Source organism: Xyrauchen texanus, chromosome 15 (genome assembly GCF_025860055.1).
Source record: "Xyrauchen texanus isolate HMW12.3.18 chromosome 15, RBS_HiC_50CHRs, whole genome shotgun sequence".
In the NCBI taxonomy this organism is placed as follows: Eukaryota; Metazoa; Chordata; class Actinopteri; order Cypriniformes; family Catostomidae; genus Xyrauchen; species Xyrauchen texanus.
In genome coordinates this window covers 18,551,334-18,572,484 of record NC_068290.1, presented here as the reverse complement: position 1 = coordinate 18,572,484, position 21,151 = coordinate 18,551,334, and the positions used below count along the sequence as shown (strand labels likewise).

At 38.7% G+C, this 21,151-nt stretch overlaps 1 protein-coding gene across 2 annotated transcripts; it reads right to left on the bottom strand.

The window, feature by feature from the left end:
• Nucleotides 1-555: 555 nt before the first annotated feature.
• Nucleotides 556-20,620, bottom strand: LOC127655939 (semaphorin-7A-like). Of its 2 annotated transcripts, XR_007972119.1 has the most exons (15): nucleotides 20,415-20,620; nucleotides 16,941-17,080; nucleotides 16,473-16,535; nucleotides 13,216-13,311; nucleotides 12,289-12,385; nucleotides 11,467-11,574; nucleotides 10,706-10,845; nucleotides 10,434-10,612; nucleotides 9,093-9,201; nucleotides 5,081-5,282; nucleotides 4,859-4,974; nucleotides 4,463-4,635; nucleotides 4,289-4,344; nucleotides 2,788-3,193; nucleotides 556-2,667 (listed from the first exon to the last, which is right to left on the bottom strand). XR_007972119.1 is itself a non-coding variant. In XM_052144034.1 (14 exons), exons 1-14 carry the CDS (start codon nucleotides 20,491-20,493, stop codon nucleotides 2,847-2,849), a joined length of 1,905 nt encoding a protein of 634 aa, XP_051999994.1. In that variant the 5' UTR covers nucleotides 20,494-20,620; the 3' UTR covers nucleotides 556-2,846. The 2 variants fall into 2 exon arrangements, 1 of the variants encoding a protein (XP_051999994.1); XM_052144034.1 differs by having other exon boundaries at nucleotides 556-3,193.
• Nucleotides 20,621-21,151: the final 531 nt, after the last annotated feature.

Sequence of the window (21,151 nt, the reverse complement as noted above, 5' to 3'; positions counted from 1 at the left end):
TCTAATTTTCTGAGATACTGATTTTGGGGTTTTTCATTAGTTGTCAGTTATAATCATCAATTAAAAGGAATGAACACTTGAAATATATCAGTCTGTGTGGAATGAATGTATACATTATCCAAGTTTCACTTTTTGAATGGAATTACTGAAATAAATCAACTTTTTGATGATATTCTAATTATATGACCAGCACCTGTATATATTATTTATATGTTAAATAATATAATTGACTAGGCTGTGTATTGCAGGTAATTATATTGTAGTTTTGAGATGTTCATGAGATGGATAGCCTGAGGGAAAAAACTGTTCTTGTGCCTGACGGTTCTGTTTCTCAGAGCTCTGTAGTCTTACCAATGTGATAAAAATGACAGTTCTACAGCCCATATGTAATATATTTGAGTTGTGGAGATAGTCAGAATTCTCTGCATAACTCATCATCACAAAAGTTATGGTAAGCTGCTTCACTTCTCAGAAATATTAATACATAATAAAGTACTGATTTTACACTGGAGGAAATAAACAAAATACAGGAGAGTATTTTTAATATTTATTTGAATGCACAGTAATGTATAATTCTGTTTCTGTATTTTAAAAGGTTTTTGGTCCCTCTAAAAAAAGTTTATGACTTTTGGCAACCAGTTATATGAAAGTGCAAGCCTACACAACTGCAAGATCCTTTGAGCAGTAAACCGTCACAAGCATCTTTGCATGCCACAAGTCTTGGGCAAAAAACACACTGCATAGCAAATGACAGACGATTAACAGTGACACAGTTATCCCAGCAATACAATAGTTAAAAAAAAAAGTTGTTTGATAGTTGGCATTTTGTGTGATCTACACAGCATAATGTTATATCGAAGAACCCTTTGTCATTTAGACCAAATAAAGTGATTTTGAGTGTCTGCATGTGTCTGTGTATCAAGATTCTGCTATATGTGTGTCTGAAAGGTAAACGTTTGGCAAAAATGAGACAACACCAGTTTGGCACTACAACTTTTCTGCAATTAGTGCAGTAGCCACAGTACATTAGGCCAAGAGACCAGTACAAGGACTGAGAGCTGAGCCATTCAGCATGCAAACAGAAGGTTAGCACAAGCTAGCATAAGTAGCTAATGCATTGATGTGTAAAGCAATGATGCAGTCAGTTCCTGGAATATATACATGGCTTTCTTTTATGACACACTTGAACCCAGAGATCTAAAAAAAGGTACAAAAAAATTAACAGTAGAATAAGCACAGACAGTTTCTTTTTAATATTCCTGCTCAAGATTGTGTGTAGTCAGTCTATGTCTAAAATAAAGAGCAATAGCGAGAGAGAGAGAGAGAAACAGAAGTACAAAAAACATAAGCAAGTCCAAATAATAAAAGTTTCTGAAACCATCATTGTGTGATAACTAATGCACTTTCGGTTCATTAGTGATCATTTCATTACATTGTAAAAAAAAAAAAAAAACATCTCACTCCTGCTCATGCATCGAAGAATATGGTTAAAAACAAGTTAAAGGTGGAATTGGCATTTGGGGTCAGTTGCTTTGAGAGACAAAATAACAGAAATGGTGGTGTGTGGCTGAGTTATGGGTGTAGATTTTAATTAGAACTGAGCTAGTTAGAAATTGTCTCCTTTTTTTGTCCCTTTAGCCAACATAAGGTTTTATTGGTGATTGATGTTGAAGTGATGATCAAATTAAATAAAATATCATGACAAATTTACACTGTAGTGCAGGCGACTATTAAAATCCATCTGGAATACTCTCCAATAGGCAGCAATGGTGAAGAACAACATATGCAGAGCATTATAATTAAGACAGATCACAAGCCTCTTCACTACAATTACAAAATGCAAGTCTACATCACATCTATTTAAGTTTATTTGCCCAATAATTCATATGAATGCAATGTAAAAGTTTGGAAAATCCGAAAGGTTCATGAGCATGAAAATTACAGGCATTAAGGATGCAAGAGTGTCCATATCATTTTCTTTAAAAACACAGTGGCATACCAAATAAACTTTCTAATTCCTTTGTTTATCCTGTTCACCCACTGAACATAAGTGGTTGTATCTGGTTCTCTATCAATTTTATGCTTTCCGTGATGTCTAATTTATGTATTTATTTTAGTATTATTATTATTCTCCCCTTTTCTCCCCAATTTGGCATGGGGGGGACAGCAGATTCTGCATGTAATGCTCTGTTTGCAAGTTGTGGTTAGGATGGGGCCCTTACGGCTTAAAGGGACTCATCCCTGTTTTAAGGTGTTTGAACTGTCTCAATAGCACACAATGGAAAATCCAAGGATATAAAATACAAATTCATTTTTAAACAATACGGCAATTTTAAACAAATCTGTAACTCAGCAATTCTATTGTAGATAGAATTATATTATATTGAAGAAAACTAACCAAGTTATGAAAAGACCTGATCTAGATTTCAAGTCTGAGGGTTGCTCAGTATGGAGGATGTACCTGACAATCTGCAAGCATGTATTATGCAGTACAGATCCCATGTATTAGATATTTGAATATATAGATAAAGGCTTAATGTTTGCTTTCAGGCGCATGGCATGAAATATTTAGCTTACATAAGTTCATGTATACATAACACTGCAGTTGGTATGATTGGTATGATAGCATTTTGCAAAATGAGACAATTTCAGGCATTTTCACAGCCCCTAAAAGAAAAGAATTAATGTGGAATTACTCCAAATATGAAACAAGAAACAGATTATACAGAAATAAGCTGATCCCCTGCAGTTAAGTTGGACAGGCCTAAGTATTCATGCTCTGCTGACCTTAGCATAACTTCCATTCATCTTGTTTCCTTCTGACCCCTCATCATTCAGTTGATGATCTACAGGAGCCAGAGCACCGCAGCAGCCAGCAGCAGAGCTGACCCCAGAGTGGAGGCTACCGAGGGGGAGAGGGGCCCACCATTGAACACCAGCTTGTAGGACACCACCTCCTGTTTCAGACCACTCTCCTCTGCCATGCAGCGAAATACGCCCTCCTTCAGAGGCAGGTCAGGTGTGGGTGCAAGCACGCAGGAAGAGCCCGAGATGGTGCAAGGATATAGCTTGATGCAGTTGTCTTTCTCCCAGAGGTATGTGGCATGGTAGGAACGCACAGGGCATGGTAGCAGCACTGGTCCATCTTTATCCACTAACACCTCTTTGGGTATGGTGCTACGTGCCTTTGTAGCTGTACACCAGGGTGTCAGAAACATATTAGTGTCAAATACTTTTAGCAAAAATACATCACTAAAAAGTTGTAGACATGATAATTCAAGTTACAATGAATGTTTTTTTTTCTAATTTGACCCTTTAAATAGGCTTATTCTCCTATTCTGTTGCTATAGGATTTAGCTTGTAAAGCAAGCTACAAAAGAAGCTATTTTCTAAAGCATGAACAATGATGAAAATAATGTTATGTCATTGAATAAAACAAATATATTTTATAAATGAAATAAAAAATCTATATTTAGAAATGTAACAAATGTTAGATTTAGAAGGAATGCGAGTTTCAGTGAGGAAAGAAGATTAATTTAAAATTATTTGGAAATCTTTTAACCTCTTCAGTGCTTTCATTAATTAGATTGGGGGTCTTCAAACATTTTGATTCAAAGGACCCCACAAATATGATGAGGGACCCCCTTTCTAAAATATTACAGTAATATATACACTAAAAGTATAAAGAATAATATTAAAATATTATTTATATCGTCAAGCCGGTTCTCGCCTCCTCCTTGCCCATCCTTTAACTGTGTTACACTGGTGCCGAAACCCGGTAAAGAGGAGGCGAGAACCGGCTTTTCAATATAAATAATATTTTAATGAGAAACTTAAAAGACAACATAAACACACACATGACGGACATGTCCGCTAACGATCTCTCTCTCTCTCTCACACGATGCAGTCGACCTTTAAACCTCAGCGGCTTGATTACCCCAATACGGGACCGGGTGTGTATGATCACTACCCGGCCCTGCCCTCCGCCCTGCCACAGTGTCACTTAAGTTTTTTCATAATATATTAAACTATATGCAAATAACTGTATAATTTACTATTTAATGTTTTTGTTAAAAACTACGGCAGGGATGAATCTCATGATTTCAAATGTCAAATTTGGTAAAAGTTTACTTAACTTAGATTTTTTGGATCTGATTTAATTTTTTTGTACACCCTCTAGCACTTCATGGTGGCCTCGTAGGCTCTCTGGACATCAGTTTGAAAACCTCTTAATTAGATAAGAAAAGCTTCCATGCAAAAAAGGCATCAGTCTTTTTGTACAACCTACCTATAACATCTCCACAGACTGAGGCATTGGAGTGGTCAAGGTTCTGAATAAGGGTCCTGATTTCAAATAGGAAAAGAAGGACAATATGAAAATCAGGTTACTTATATTGACAATGCCCTCATTGAAAGAGTGTTCTGTATTATTGTATTGGGATAATTGTGAGTGCATATGTACCCAGTGCTTAATTTGTAGTCCGCTGGGATAGCAGTACACTTTTGCTTGGTCACATCCCACACACAATATGGATCTCGAGAAAGGATGCATTCCTGGCAGCTGACCCCATAGCGACCACAGTCAGCCAGAGGGAGGCGCTGAACTTCTATTTCTGTGCCAACATAGAGATGACCCTAGCATAAAGCAGAATATGGGGATGTAAGGTGCCATATGGCTACTATCAAACATAATTTGATATATCTGTGTGATCAGTTTTTCTCTCACTGTAGCATAAAAGTACTGACTCAAAGATAAATGTAATGAATGGGACTGGAAAAAATGTGTCCAACTAACTACTGCTGCAGGAGAGAATGGCCTGTTTTTGTGTAAGTTAACTTCTTTAAAGTGTGCCTCTACCTTTTTGGAGTCAATAGCCATGTTGATGACAGGACTATCGTCATGGAATAAGGAATACTGTGCAATGATAAAGGCTCCTTCTATGGTATGGAGCACCTTCAGGACTTTACCCTTCTCTGTACAGGGGACACAGGAAAATAGCATTGCAAAAGAATTATATTTGTATTGTAAAATAATTCAACACTCTTAACCTTTTGATTGTTTTTCCGCAATTCTCTATACCTGTGCCCAGATAAATGATGCTGTAGTGCTCATCATTGACAGCAAGGACTTTGTCACCCACAATGTGGGTGAAATGGTCTTGGACTGGCAAGTCAAGAGGATCCTTTCCAACCGGCCTGATCATATCCTCAATCTCAGGGTGATCCCTGATCACAGTCAGAATCTTCTGGTTATGAGCCGCTGTGTTATTTTTGAAAGCACACTGGGTAAAAGTGGACCACACAAACAAAGAATCAGGCTTAGTTTTATGAAATTGTAGTAAGGATAGAACAGATTTATCTATTTCATACACAGTATCAGTGTTTGCTGAGGACTGCACTAAAATGTTAAAAAAATGAATATAACAAGGTTAAATTAATATAACTTAAAAATGAACATAACAAATGTTTAACATTCGTAATGTGAATAACAGCATGGTTGTTGGTTTATTTTTATACTGGAAGCTGATTTTGCCTAGGGCTGTTTATTATTTTAGAGCAGGGGTTTTCAAACTTTGTGATGACAAGGATCCTCAATTATGAAGATCCCCTTGCAAGGAACCCTCTTCCTAAAATATAAATACAGCTATACTATATATTTTAATGTATAAAGGCCCATTTATTCTGTGTGAGAAAAGTAGTAAGTGTTTAAGTATATACATATATTATTATTAAGAACATGTTGTTTACAAAATAATGACTGATATATATATATATATATATATATATATATATATATATATATATATATATATATATATATATATATATATGTCATAAAGTACTAAAGCCAAAACAAGATATTAAAATATTATCTGGAAAATATTCAATTCTTAATAAGTATTACAGAACATGCTGCCTGATAGGGCTGTGTATGATACAGATTTGCCAATTTGATTCCGATTATCAAGCTCTTGATTAGATATTGATTAATAGTGGTATATTTCAGTTATAATGTCACTTTTGTTTACATATAAAATTAATTATTTCTCAGCTAATGCTGTTAATTATACATTTCCAAGGTACATTACGAAATATCTAGGTTACTGTTGTAACCTCCTTTCCCTGATGGAGGGAACAAGACGTTGTGTCGAAGAAGCTACACTAGGGGTCTCTATTGAGAGCCTTGCACATCTCTGAACTTGAGAAAAGACAGAATTTGTATGTCCCTCCCCTGGACATACGGATATAAAGGGAAGAAATCATGCGTCTATCCATTCAGGTTTTGCACTGAGGAGCTGAGAATGAGGTTAGGCTATAACAGTGGCTCGGTTCAGCGTCGTGGCCGGGAGGACACAACGTCTCGTTGGCTCCATCAGGGAACGGATGTTACAACACGCTCCCCTTCTGTTGGTCACTTAGACGCTGTGTCGAAGAAGCAAAACTAGGGGTCCCTATTCAATCATGCCATGCACTGTTGGTGCGCAGAGTTGTGACATATGACGAGAGCGCATAGCGCCATGCCGATTTATGTATACTACCGTCGCAGTGCTGTCTGAACGGATCAAGATGTGCTTGCCCCGAATAAGCAGGAGAAACCTCCGCAGGGTAAGGAATACAGCCAGCAATTCTAGGCAGTTGATGTGCCAAAGCAACGGGGGCCCTCTCCAGGTGCCAGTGGCTGCGTTCCCATTGCACGCGGCTCAACCAACCCTGTCTGTGGTGACCAGTCCTGTCCACAGAAAACAGAGGTCACGGTGCATGCCGTGGTGCCATGTCCATCTCTGGACTGAGCCAATGCTGAAGTGATTTCATATGCATCAACTCCAGTGGCACGACCACCGAGGAGGATGCCATATGCCCCAGGAGCCTCTGCAATTGTTTTAGAGGAACCGCTGTGCCTGGCTTGAACAAGGTGAGGCATTTCATCACTGACTGTGTGCGCTCATTGGTGAGGCGTGCTGTCATTGAGACTGAGTCTAACTCCATGACGAGAAAAGAGATGCTCTGAACCGGGGCGAGCTTGCTCTTTTCCCAGTTGACCTGAAGCCCTAGACTGCTGAGGTGCCTGAGCACCTGGTCCCTGTGGGCGCACAGTAATTCTCGAGAGTGGGCTGGGATAAGCTAGTCGTCGAGGTAATTGAGTAAGCAGATACCCAGCAGATACTTAGCGGGGCAAGTGCTGCCTCTGTGACCTTCGTGAAGACGTGAGCGGACAGGGACATGCAGAAGGGGAGGAATTAGTACTGATACACTTGGCCGTCGAACGCAAACTGTAGGAAGGGTCGGTGTCGAGGTAAGATAGAGACGTGGAAGTACACGTCCTTCAGGTCTACTGCTGCGAACCAATCTTGATGCCGGACGCAAGTTAGAATGTGTCTTTGCGAGCCTGCTGCCATCGTCAGCCGGGTTGTCCTCAATCACGTTGGAAGAAGGAGCGACATGGGGGGCAGCTGAAGTGGCGTTCCTCTTTACAAAAGAAAGCCGCAACCGCAACGTTGCATTGGTGAGGTTCTCGCAGTGAGAACACGAACCATCCACAAATGCTGCGTCATTGTGATCACTGCCCAGACACGAGGCAGCGTCTGTGACTGTCAGGAGCGGAGAGAAATCGACCGCATCCAGGAACTACACAGGGGCGGAATGGCATCTTTATAAAGACGCGTCCTGAAAAGGACGTTCAACGCTGCTGTGTATTACTCTTTTAGAGAAATTATTTCTCTTTTAGAAGCGCTGTCGAAGCACCCAGGGGCAAAGCTGCACTGCCGTGCAGAGAAGGAGAAAGCCGCTGATTTGCACCGTAGATCCAACAGCATACGCTCTGTGGAACAGTAAGTGAATGCAGCTCGCTGATCACATAACCGCTCGGCTCCGGAGAAAAAATCTGAATGTACAGATGCATGATTTCCTCCCTTTATTCCCGTATGTCCAGGGGAGGGACATGCAAATTCTGTCTGCCAATTTCTCATTGGCCTTTTCTCAAGTTCAGAGATGCACAAGGCTCTCAAGAGAGACCCCTAGTGTCGCTTCTTCGACACAACTTCGAAGTGAGCGACAGACGGGGAAATATACATTTTACCAAATATATTGTATTTGCTTTTCATAATTTTGGTCACATTTTTGCTTTTTAAAGGGAACAAATCCATGTATTCAATCCATCAATAAATATTATATTTCATATATAATTTTTTGTTACATGTAATTGCATAATTTGTACTATTTACAAGTTTTTACATTGATTTGTTGAACATGTGATAAAACCGGTACTGCCACTTTATCAAAACTGGCATTTCTGTAAAGAGTGTCTGTAGATGAATGCCTGTTAATTTGAGAGACTAAAATGGCTTTATCTCATCCATACTATGCATGATTAGAATGAAATGTTTATTTATTTATTTTGACCAACAATTGACTGTAGAGAACAGAAAGCGGTATTAAAAGAGACATAATTCAATGGTAAATGGGTCGCGTAGATCTCGTCTTTGGACAAACATTAAACGGAACAACTTTTACACTCAACACACAGTGAAAGGATCTCTCTGCTGAATACTCCAATATACTACACAATCACTGGTGAATGAAATGTAAACGTTTACCAGTCAGTTGCCAAATATATACATTTAAGTTTTTTTAATTTGGTTGCAAATGCGAGTGATTTCCTCTCATTATAGAGCAAGGGCGTTGATTTGGCTTAAACATTGGAATCTATGTTCATTGGAACATTACACGGAATCTACCCTGTTGTAGATGGCTGTGCATAGAGTAAAAGATCAATCTTTCATCGTTCAAATTAAGATTGCGATACATCCGAAAATCTATATTTTTACCCACTCACTGCCTGACAACCCCCATTTATAAAGCTAAAGGCAACAACAAACTACATGTTTGTTGTTACATGACATATTGTTAAAAAGGAGAATGAAATGTGTCAAAATTAGACATGAAAAATGTCAAATTCGATAAATGTCAACTTAATTCCTTTGCACTATTTTTCTCTGAAATTTTCTGCAGACCACTTAGCATCCCCTTGCGGCTCCGTGGGTGTCCCTGGACCAGTTTGAAAACCTCTGTTTTAGAGTGTTTGTGTATTCTACCATTCCAGGACGTGGCGAAGCCAAAGGTGAGTTGTAGCCCCTCAGTTTAGATGTAGAAAATGAGTTGTCAATGTCCTCAATAGAGTATGCACACACTACAGTGGTATTCCTGTAAAAAAACAAAGCATAAACATTGGGGTAAAAAAATTCACATAAACTACACACAGCACAATTTGCTTGAAATTATCCTTTTGTTGAGGACAACTGACAATGCTGACATCAAAGTTTGAGGTAGAAGTCTGCAAGGATGGATTTTTTGGTGTACTATAGGCACTTTTCCACTGCACATTACAGTTCGACTCGCCTCAACTCTACTCACTTTACATTTCTGAGCTTGCATTTCCATTGCAGTTTAGTGCCTCCTCAACGTGGGTGGGATTATAGGCTGATCGTCATAGTTGCACCGCCTCTACTGCCGTGACATCATCTTAAACATGACATAAACTGACAAAAACACGACCGCTAGCTGTTACATGACCGCTAGCTGTATCACGACCGCTAGCTGTTAGCTACTAGCTCATTGTGCTGCATAAAACAGTTGTTGCATGGTGATTTTAAACAAGTGTAACAGTTAAATTGGCCTGGTTGTTTTAGAAGCAAGCTTCCAGTAGCTGGTCAACTAAATAAAGTGAAGCTTTCAAGCAGAGTATAAAGTTAACATAACAAAACATACCATCCTCCATCGTGGCTCAGTCCAGGGCACTCTCCCTCCCATTGCTCGCCGGTTTAGATAGCGTTCATTTGGTCAAATCACTTCCACTTTTTCTTGATGGTTCTGTAGTCACTTTTACGTTTTGTTTACTTTTCCCTACACTGTAGGTAGGTCTGGTGGTAGCCGTGTACGGCCAATAGCTGATACACTTCCTGAGAGACAACATCGTTTCACTCAACGCTAACCAGTGGACCATCTGCACCTCGTTTATTGACCATGTTGTGGTTTTGCGCACGGCCATTTATTTTTCACAATTCGAAAGTCGCGTGAACAAATTATACTGTTATCGCTGTTGCTAACTTTAAAACTAGCGGGTTGATGTTGCGTGCCGTAAATCCAGTGACGCTGGTAGTGACGATTCTCCCTGACCAATTAGTGATCTGCAGGATTTTGACCTCACATTTAGTATTGGCTCCGCACGCTTGGAACCTCGACCAAGGTGGTACTAAAAAAAAAGTATCAGGTACCAGGTACTATCCACAGTGAAAAACCCCAAAAAAGCAAGCAGAGTCGAGTTGTGTCAAGTAAGCCCCATATGTGTCTAGTTTACCAGTTCCAAATAGAGATATTATCCAACAGTCTGATGTGTAATACTTGCAGACTCTGTCTCTTACTTCAATTCCACTTACCAGGCATTGGAGAAGAGGCCATACATCACTCCAGTGCGGAGATGATCAGAAGTCAGAACAAACGTCTGCTTGATATTGTTGTACTGAACGGGAGTTCCATCTTTCCCACACATTACACGTGCCTTCAGAAATGTAGTCCAGGAGTTTGGTAACAAATTCGGAAGCCCTCCCTCATCAACCTGAGCCACAGACACACACAAGGTTATTACAGACATTGAGTCCTCATGGCTGTTTGTATGAATCTGCAATGGTTAAAAGCAGCAGTTTGTTACCATGCAGACTCGTCCTATCCGAGCTCTATATGGCTCTTCATCAAAACTTGCTGAATTGTTGACTTCACTAAAGAAGAAATAGATCTCATCTTTGAGTTTGTCGTGGTGTGGAATCACAGCAGCTCCTGCAAACTGGGGATCTGAGAGAGAAAGAGTGAGAGAGAGAGGGTGAGAGCATATTTTTGGATTTCATAGACGAAAACTTTGATTTGTGCTGGATTTTAAAAGCATCTTTCTTTGAACCTTAAAGCTTATGTGTGTACATTTTTCAATGTTAAAATATTCCTTTCCCAGCTTTATGTGCACAGAACAACTGTATGTAAGCTATTTGTAGATTGATTTCCCAGAAGAATGTAAACACTTTGGCTCTGTGCCACTTTCCATATTCCCCTGTTTTGTGTGAGTGGCCCAATACAGCAACATTGACTCAACCAACGGCATGAGTTTCTGGAGGAACTACATGTTTGCCTGAACAATGAAAGATGGACAGTATTTGGAAAAAGTCATTATTTCATTTGGTGCAACTACTGTAGTGGCACAGAAATTACAAACAGCAGCTTTAAATTTTATTTATTTGACAAATCGTTTATAAACGTTTTTACTTCAAGCCAGTTTCATATTATTTTCAAAAATAAACATATTAGGTAGTGAACTAAAATAGAGTGAACTGACAGAACAGGCTTCGGGACTTTAGCTCCTGCAAATCCTGCAAGAGATCCTAAAATACTAGTGCAGTATGGAGAACAACTCTGCCTACTCACTCTGCAACCATTTACTCTCGGACTTTAGCAGCTTTTTGGAGCCATATGTACGACGGATAGAGCCAGTCTGCCCTGTAACTGCTGACAGAGCAGAGTAAAGATTTCCACCTAAAAGAGGGGGGCAAAGAGTGAAAAGAGTATCCATAAGCCAAACCTGTGTAACTTGTCCTTTTAAATTCCTGTCTAATCTAATAATCCCTTGAAGTTTATTTCAAACTTTGATTAAAGTGTTCGCATGACATTGTGATACACTCTAAAAAGAGTTCAGTACACACACAAAGCAATGACATGTTATTAGACCATTAAAACCCTGTCATTCTTTTCAGACAGCACTGACACTCTGTTCATGCTAATGCTCCTTCCACTTCACTCTCACTGACATATGGAGAGATTGTTTCTTTCAGGATCAGTGTTGACCTTTTAGCTCTTCTAAGCACACATGGCATACAAAATACTTAACTTTGTATCTGACATTTAGTGGACTAAAAAGGAGGGTGAGATCTCTCTTTTTGATGTACTTCAATTTCCTCTGATACACACCTCATCATTCATTTAGACCTTGTAAGTCACTGTCATGCTTAACATTTAACACATTGTATTTACATATTTAAAGAGCTCATATATCTCGCTTGTCTGAGAGAGGTCACTTAAGCCAGGTGAGTTATGCTATATTTCCATCTACTACACTTCAGAAGCAAATGCCAGTTACAATGTAAAAATCAAATAAAATAATTAAAAATGTGAAAAGAAAATCCCATATCCCTCTGTTGTTGCATTATCCCACTACGTTGTCCTTCCACTATTCCTCTCCTCTCTCTCTACCTGCTGACAGACTGATAGAGCGCTGAGAGGGGAAAGGTGCCAAGATCTCAGATGCTGATGTTTCCTGCTGCATGTCCATTAGTACACTCTCATTCACCTAAATAAGAGAGATGTTGTGATTAGTCAGTACTCAGGCTTTTTATAAGAAAACAACAGACATAGCGCCTTGAAAATCAGATCACTTTCTAGCAAGGAGCGGAAATGAGAAGAAGGTGCTGAAACTGTTTAATATAAACAGTATAAATATAATATTAAATAAATATTTCCATATTATAATTAATTAGTTAATTGTGTCAAAAGCTCCTTTTATTCTATTGCTTTCAGTTCTGTCTGGTTCTAGTCCCAGCAGAGTGGTGCAGGAAATTGTGCAGGGGGGGGGTGGGGGGGGGTTGTTGTTATGACATCACAGAAGGTTATACAAATTTGTAAAATAATGCAGTAACTGGTCAATGCTGAGCTCTGAGTTCTCATTGTCTTTCCCTTTCTCTCACAATCGATAGAAAAAGAAAAGCTTACCTCTCAGCTTAAGTGCCTAAAATAGATTACAACTTGTCAAAGTGTGATACTGACAATCTTTTTTGTGATTTTAAAGGAACATGAAATGTCTGCTTTTATGCAGCAGTATACCAAATGTGGGGTGTCCACACCTCACAATTCTGTTTTTTTTTTAAGCTGATGTTTGTCATTTGTTAAATTTGTTGAAATACTTTCTCCTACCCTAGCTTTATATGCAGAGACAACCTTAAGTTAGCCATTCGTACATGCTCTCTCTGTTTGAGCATCCCGACCAGCTCGATCAACCCATGGTATGAGTTTGGGGCTGGACTGTCTGCTTGTCCGACCAAAATAAGAAGGGGGTAGTGTTTGCAAAACCTATTTGAAAACAGTTATAATTTTTGCATATAGATCGGCGATAAGGCATCTTACCAGGAGCCAACATTTAGGAGCACCTGCTCTTGTCCCACACACCACGAAGGAGTCGCCAACTCTCTCAATTACAGTGATGAAATTATCACATTCATGCTATAGAAAGATGAAATAACACAATAAGAATTGATGGGAAGCTTAAGTATACCTTGATATACAACATATCTAACACATAAATGATGTATAATAAATAATAGAAAATACAATCACTTGAGGCATAGCATATAATCCTTTTGTGGGAACAGAGAGGGTCTTTCTTTTTCTATATCGAATGGTTTTTGTGTACATAAACAACTTCACTTTGCAAAAGCCACCTTTTTTATTTGCTCATTTAAAGGGACCCATCACTCATCAGTTGGCTTCTGTCTGTGCCATTACCCTTAAAAATAGCCTTATTCAGTCAAGTCTGAGTGATGACCCGCTCATCATGGATGACTATTTCTGTAGAATTTGAACCAGGCCAGTGAATCCAGATAGGCTCCAGCTTCCCTAATGAGTAGAGTCTTGAAGCAATGTTCATAAACATTCAAATTTCAGACAATGTTTAATATTATCCAACTAAACCTGATGAAAGTAATTTATACAGAGGGTTTACAAACACAGACACATTTTGACTGTAATATAATTTACACAGTCAGATATGATAGTACATTGAGTTACACAATTTAAGTCTAAATAATACATTTCTTGATACTCAGAGCACGTGGCTTGCCGTACATAGCGGAAGGGGCAGAGTTACCTGGCTGCGCTGCTGATCTGAGAAAACAGTTGTGAATAATTTACCATCACCCCAATCTGTGTGAATATGAACATTGATGAAGATACTAATGTTGAACTGAGATTGGCTAGTGTGCTAAAGCTAGTGGCAACATATCACATGTGCTTGAAACGTCAATTCTGTCAGCTGTTAAGTGCCGAATGCGTCAATGTAGTAGAAAAACGTGATTCCATTTGGGATGATACAACACTTTGAGAGTTCATACACTACATGGCTAGAGTCTTTCTAGCAAATCAGTTCACTGCCGGCCATCTTTGAAATGCTCTCGGGTAGCTATTTTTCATGTAAAATAGTGACATACAAGAGCAGCTCCTATCTACTTGAAAGGACAAAATGTCCTAATCCTAGAGGTTGTTCAAGATTATGATCAAAGAACATATTTCAAATCATCAGAAAAATCTGACAACACTGGAATCATAAATGGTGTTTCTTTACCTCAGATTACACAAAAATAAATAAATAAATACATTTCCTGGCGTGTATAGCTAATAATACACATGCAACTTTTTGAGTTGATTGAATGGCGATGTCTGTGTCTAAAAGGGCATTGTCTCTTTTACCTGTAAGGCAGGACTTCCTTTCTACACTGAGCATTTGGCATTCCAATTTCTCCCATTCATTTTAATAGAAGTGGCCCATCTCTGCTAAACAGTGCCTGTATCTGTCTAATTTAAGACCAAAATCTAAGACTGCATACCCCTTGGTCAACTTTTGTTTAGATTCTATGTTGCCATGGAAAATAACTGTCGGGTGAACTAGTAGGGCTTAAGTGGAGGGCTAAAATGGGCTTAAGTTGACACTTTATAGAGACTTTAACTTCTATGATGATAACCTTGTGTTTTATTATTATTTGCGTTAATCACTACATTTGTTAATTAGGATTGATTTTGATGCATTGTATTTTTCTAATATGTAAATATTTTTAGTGAAGGAAAATTAGGTTGAGTGTCCACTGTCAGCGATTTTGTTAAAAGTTGTTCAATGACATATACATTTCCCAAAATGCAATGTGAATTTAGACTGCCTTATCAAACAGAGCTGTGAGCTTGTTTTATGCAACAGGCTCTCTCTGGTGTCATTAGTTAGTCAACCAGATAGCACACGTACATCTCTGAGATGTCTGTTTTAGATCCGTTCATCTTGAAAGCATCATGATCTAATCAACATCTGTTAACCTTTTAAAAAGTTCAGATTTACAAACATTCTAAATCATAAACATCTTTAAAGGGGTCATATAATGCCATTTTTGTACAAGTTAATATGAATCTTTAGGGTCTAAATGAAAACTTTGTAATATACTTTTATTAAAAATTCTCATTAGTATTTTAAGAAAACACTAATTTTACCTGCTCAGAAACAGCTCTGTTTTCAGCACGCCGTTTCAGTGCATATGACTTTAAATGATAATGAGCTTTGGTCACCCCGCCCCTCCGTACACAGTTTTTAATAACACAATAACCATAACGCGTTGTTCATTATAAACGTGGGATTATGAATTATATTGAGAACGTCGTAACGTTATGGAAAACATGCCGTAATGTACCCTGAGTGTAAACATTAGCCACATTCATTGTGAAGCGTGCAAGCGATTTGCAAAGATTAATATAAAGGTTAATAAAACGTTACACTTACTTCTTCTGGAGGTGCAGAGGGAATATAAATAGTTGGTACCGAATCTTTTTTCAGCAGCAGCTTCTTAGCAAAACCAGCTTGATACTGACCCTCGTTTATAAAGCAGTCTGGTGAAAAATGATTCGCGCAAACATGAACGCATTGACGTTGCTCGTGGGGAATATTCCCATTGTAAACAAAACTCAGCCACTGCGTCTTCAGCGGTTCAGATTTAGGAACATCAAAATGACTGCTGTGTTCGTTATTACACCGAAGAACAGAACACCACAATCGCTTAGGCGCCATTCTGCTCCAGTGTATCAACAATGATGACGGACTATGATTGACAGCTCGCTCACGAGCGAGGGCGGGTCTGTGTTGAAACACTGCTGTCAATCAACTATCCTGGGAGGGGCATCCGACCGTGTGACGTCACATGGTCGAACGGCTCGATTTGAGGCAGGGGAAAATATATAAGGAGATTAAAACAAAAACACTGGATGGATTTTTATCATAATAGGATGGTTGTGTACAGGCACAGCCAACACACATTTCAGTACAATCAACTTGAAAAAGTGCATGTACCATTATATGACCCCTTTAAGACATCTGCTGAATGTCTTATTGACATCCAAGAAATTTGGCATTCGTCTCAGACGTATTGCAGAGGAGCAAACAGTGTTAAAAATATGTCTTCCAGATGTAAACACACACATCAAATAGACGTCAGGGTGATGTATGTGTATTAGGTTGATGTACTATTAGTGCAGACTGATGTAGTCTTAAGATAATAAAATTTTTGCAACCGGCCCGTTTTAAAGTTAGCAGTTGTCTTGAGGTCTGGACTGACAGTGATTGTCTCACTTACCTTTCGTGCTGCTGATTTAGAGACACATGTCTGTTTTCCAATCTCATCCATCACCACAGGGATCTGTGAGCACATCATCATTACTAGTCATGTAGCATTGCACAGTAATACTCCATTATTAGAATCCTCTATTAGTAAATGTTCATCAGTGGATGTATGAAATGTTCTCCTATTATTAGAGCTAAATTCTATCTAATATATAATTTCATAAAGAAAGCAGGACATTAAATGTCATGGCTAGTAAAATTAACATTGACTATATTGAAATGATCTCTTCTTGGCATGAAATTGGGCTTGTATGCAACCATAAATAATCATTTCACAGAGTTCCCATTTTAAATTATTGTTCTGTTCTATAAATAATAGTACAGTTTTGTGTTACATGGTGAATACCAGCTATCTAGGTCAGGATATAGAGCAGTGGTAGTGTACTAGCTTGGTTCTGGGTTATGGTGTCAGCACTCTTACCTGAGTTTCATGTACTCCTTTATCACTGAAGGTGAGCTTATAGATGACCGCCTGGCCCCCCACATACAGGACATCTGTTCCCTGTTGATGGTAAACTGACATGTAGTTTTCTGGTTTCATGAAGCGAAACCGAGGCGATTCTAAAAGCAAAATCCATAGAAATGCAGTGTATAAACAATGTTTATTGACATACATCATATGTACAAGTTCACATTATGTGAAACTGGATAATGTGCTTCTGCTAAATGGTGAAAATCCCTAAGGCGTCGTTCACAACAAGCATGTCCTTGTGCTAAAAAAAGATAGACAGCACCACAGACTTTTAGTTGAAGTTCTTTTTAATGGTGCTGTAAGTGATTTTAGCTATTCTGGAATTTCAATAAACTGAGCCATCAGATTAGCCATGCCCCATCTTTCCAAAACCCAGCACTCCAATGATACCAAATGAGTTTTATTGAGACGAACACAGAGCAGAAGTGGTTGTTAAAAACAACAACAGCGAAATAGTCAACTGTGATGAACAACATAGCGTGAAAATGGCATTAAGCCTCAATAATTTGCTGCAAATACAAAAGTATGAGAAAATGATTGACAGGCAGAAAGCATCAGAAACCGCGCCCCGTGGACACATTTTTGTTTGCTGCATGTTTAAAGAGTCTAGTGCTGTCACAGACACTGGTGGGATATCTCATGGTACTTATTTCATTAATATCTTTCAGGGAGTAGGAAACATTTTTGCATACCTTTCCATGAAAAATAATTTACAGCACCTTGACATGGTGTCTAAAAAAGGGGAGGCTCCTGCACGAGACACAGAAAACAATAAGATGCAGTGCAATGTTCAAAGATGTCCATCTCACGCATGTTTACATAAAAACAACTGAACAACAGTGCAAAAATGTATTCAGTGTGACTGGCCCCTTAGCAAAGTCGCTTTCAAGGCAAGTAAGTCCACTCCGCGGCCATCTTTGGAACGCTCCCAGGCAGCTATTTTCTAAGGATATAACGATGATAGCGCACACACATCACCCAGACATCTATTTTATGTATGTGTTTACATCTGAAAGACATACATTTAATGTTGTTTGCTCATCTGCAATTTGTATGTAAATAATATGTCTTGGATATCAATAAGACATTCAGCAGATGTCTTAAAGAAGTTTATGATTTAGAATGTTTGTAAATCTGATGTTTAGCAGATGTTATTAAGATTGTGATGCTTTTCAGATGAAAAGATCTAAAACAGACTTTTTGAAGATATACATGAGCTCCTCTTTTCTTTAATGGGGAAAGACTCCAAAACAGTTGGTCAAGATTATGGTCAAAGAACATATTTCTAATCAGCAGTTAAATCTGACAACAATAGTAGCCTACTGTATTATAAATTGTGCTTCTTTATCTCAAATAATGCTTTTTCTGGCTGGTTCAGCTCTTGAGTTGACTGACAGTCAATGTCTGTATCTAAAACGTGATTCTTTAACCTGGTAGGACGGACTTCCTTTTCAATATCCGCCATTTTGGGCGTTCCAATTTCTCCCATTCATTTTAAAACTAGTGCTCTGTCTCCGGCTAAATAGTCTCTGCCCTAAGCCACTTTTGTGCTCATTCTTTATTTCCTGACCAAAATTGACAAATGTTGAAGTCAAAGGTAACGGTGTATGTAAAATTAGAAATGATTTACACCAAACTGTAGACTATAAACTGAGGCTTGGATATATTCCTTAAAATGAAAAGGTGCAACAGGTGTTTATGTCGATCTGTTCTCGTAGGGATTTCATCAGTAACTCGTAAATTCGGAGGAAGGGCTTCGACGATGTCGAGCTGGAAAAGCGTTCAGACCAGTTTTTCTGATCTATTAGAACACGAGGTATTCGTTTTTCATAAAACAGCGGTCTTTAGCTCATCATGTTATTTGTCTCACCCGTCGCATCATTCGTGATTTCAGGAAAGACGTGAGCTGAATGAGCGATTCGGGAAACGTCGTTATCCATGGTGCTGAAGTGGGCAGTTATGACGAGCAGGCTCTTTGGGGTCAGGGAGAATTAAGCCAAACAATAAATGAAGCTCTCACTTAGTCAAACGTAGTTTTCTTATATCTGTTGCGGTAAGGGGTTGTTATAACACGTAGCACTAATGGTGTAACCGTTAAGTATGTTGACGTTTTCAAATAGAAGACTGTGAAACCCGTGGACACGTTTGTAATGAATAATAATGTTTCGTGGAATTTTCCATGTCTTTGCAAGAGTGTGCGTTTTCCGGAACCATGTTCTGCTTTGTGTTTTGGAAATGCTTCAGTTCCTGCAGTGACTTTTGCGTTATCTCGTGCACCTGCATTGCAGCTCTATAGACTGCGATCTGTTTTCCTTAGTAGCCTACAAACCACGTGCTGCGCGTATTCTACACGAAAATGCTTATTTTATATATATATATATATATATAGGCCTATATCAATTGCATTCAATGTGCGAGTTTGCACATTTTAAAAAGAGGAATAGTTATCCAGTATAGCCTACAGCTGTAATACAAGCGAGCTGTAAATCCAGGGGCTTGTTTGCTGCAACATTGCAATTCAAGTAGGCTAGCTACTAATCACACTTTACCCATCCTCACACCACTAAGGTCCGTTAACACCAAACCATTTTTTGTCCGCCTGCGCTGTTTTCAAATGATTTTCTATGTAAGCATGCTCTAAACGGACGTCTATGACCGTTGCGTCGCGTCGCGCTGTTGTTAGCGTCTCACGAAGGACCGTCGCGTTCAGACGGGAACTTTTAAAAACGCATCTCGTTATATCTGCATTCTGCTAGGCTAATCGTTGCGCTGCGTATCAGTTATTTTAGCGCAAGAACGCTCTCGGTCTGAACGGCCCTTAACATGTGTTAAAAGAGATGTTACTATGCCTACACGGTCTAAAATCATCCCAGCATCCTTTTTTGAAACTTTGGTTGGTATTAAATATGTATTGGTTGGACATGCCAGTACTAAAGCCTACGCAGCACTCTTAAACAATGTTGTTTATACGGATTGTTAAGTCAGAACACGTCAGCAATTAACGCTTTATATTTGCTGTGGTGATATCTAGGGATTAATCAATTAGTAACCATGGCAACAACGAATGTAATTTTTTTCATGATTAATATCACATACACGTCATGATGCAAAGTCATGACGTTAAAATGATCCTCAATTGTTTCTCAAAACAACAATAGGTCCTATTAATGAATTAATAGGCTTTCTGATATTTAGTTGCATTGCGATGTGATTTGATATTTTCCCCTGATATAACAGCATATAGACAATGCAACATTAACACGCATTTCATGTAGAAAACAAGAAGAGCTATTTCTGTTTCTTTAAGGGTAAATTCAGCATCTGGAAAACGGGTCGTTTTAAGCAGGCCTGAAAGGAGAGATTTCCAGAACAGTACAAAGAATCCGAATGTTGGTTCAAAATATAACATAAAAAAAGTCTTACCCATTACGTTGAATTTCAGTCGTGGTGATTTTTCGGCTAAACTCACTGAAAAAACAGCCGCCAATAGGAATAAATACATGTTGCTGAGTGATGGCAATGTTTAATAGAGTGACGACGAGTGAAGCGTCTCCACACTCAGAAAACTCTCTTCTCAAATTGTCTCGTTTTGCACAAGTGCGTCTGTGATATGCGGGCTCCGCCTGTCTCTCAGATCTCTATGAGAATCTATGGGGCAATTGCCTCACGTCACACCTTCTGAAAGAGAGTGGAAGGGGAGAGCAGATATGCGCTCACAGCAATCGCACAGCTTGACAATCACATATTTAATTACAGATTCTCTTTATATTATAGGAGTTCAATCATGGATGTGCAACGCATTGATGCATTTAAAATCTAAATCCATCATCAAATTTTACTGTGATACAATTCATATGTAGACCCCACTAGATACACATTTTCTGTGTGTTGCCCTAGCCTTTACAGAATAGGCTATATGTGAGAAGAATAGGAATGATTTTAACACTTTTTGTGTAATCCAAAAACGAAAACAAAACAACCAAACAAATAATAATAATAACTGGCCTTAGAACTCTCAGCCTACAGTACATACTAGACTTTGAAGTTAGCTATATCAGAAAAAATGTTTATAATTTCGGACATTTGGGATGTCCATTTAAAATATATATATATTTTAAAGGTGCAATTGGTCATTTTTTGTTGTGCTGGTCAATATGACC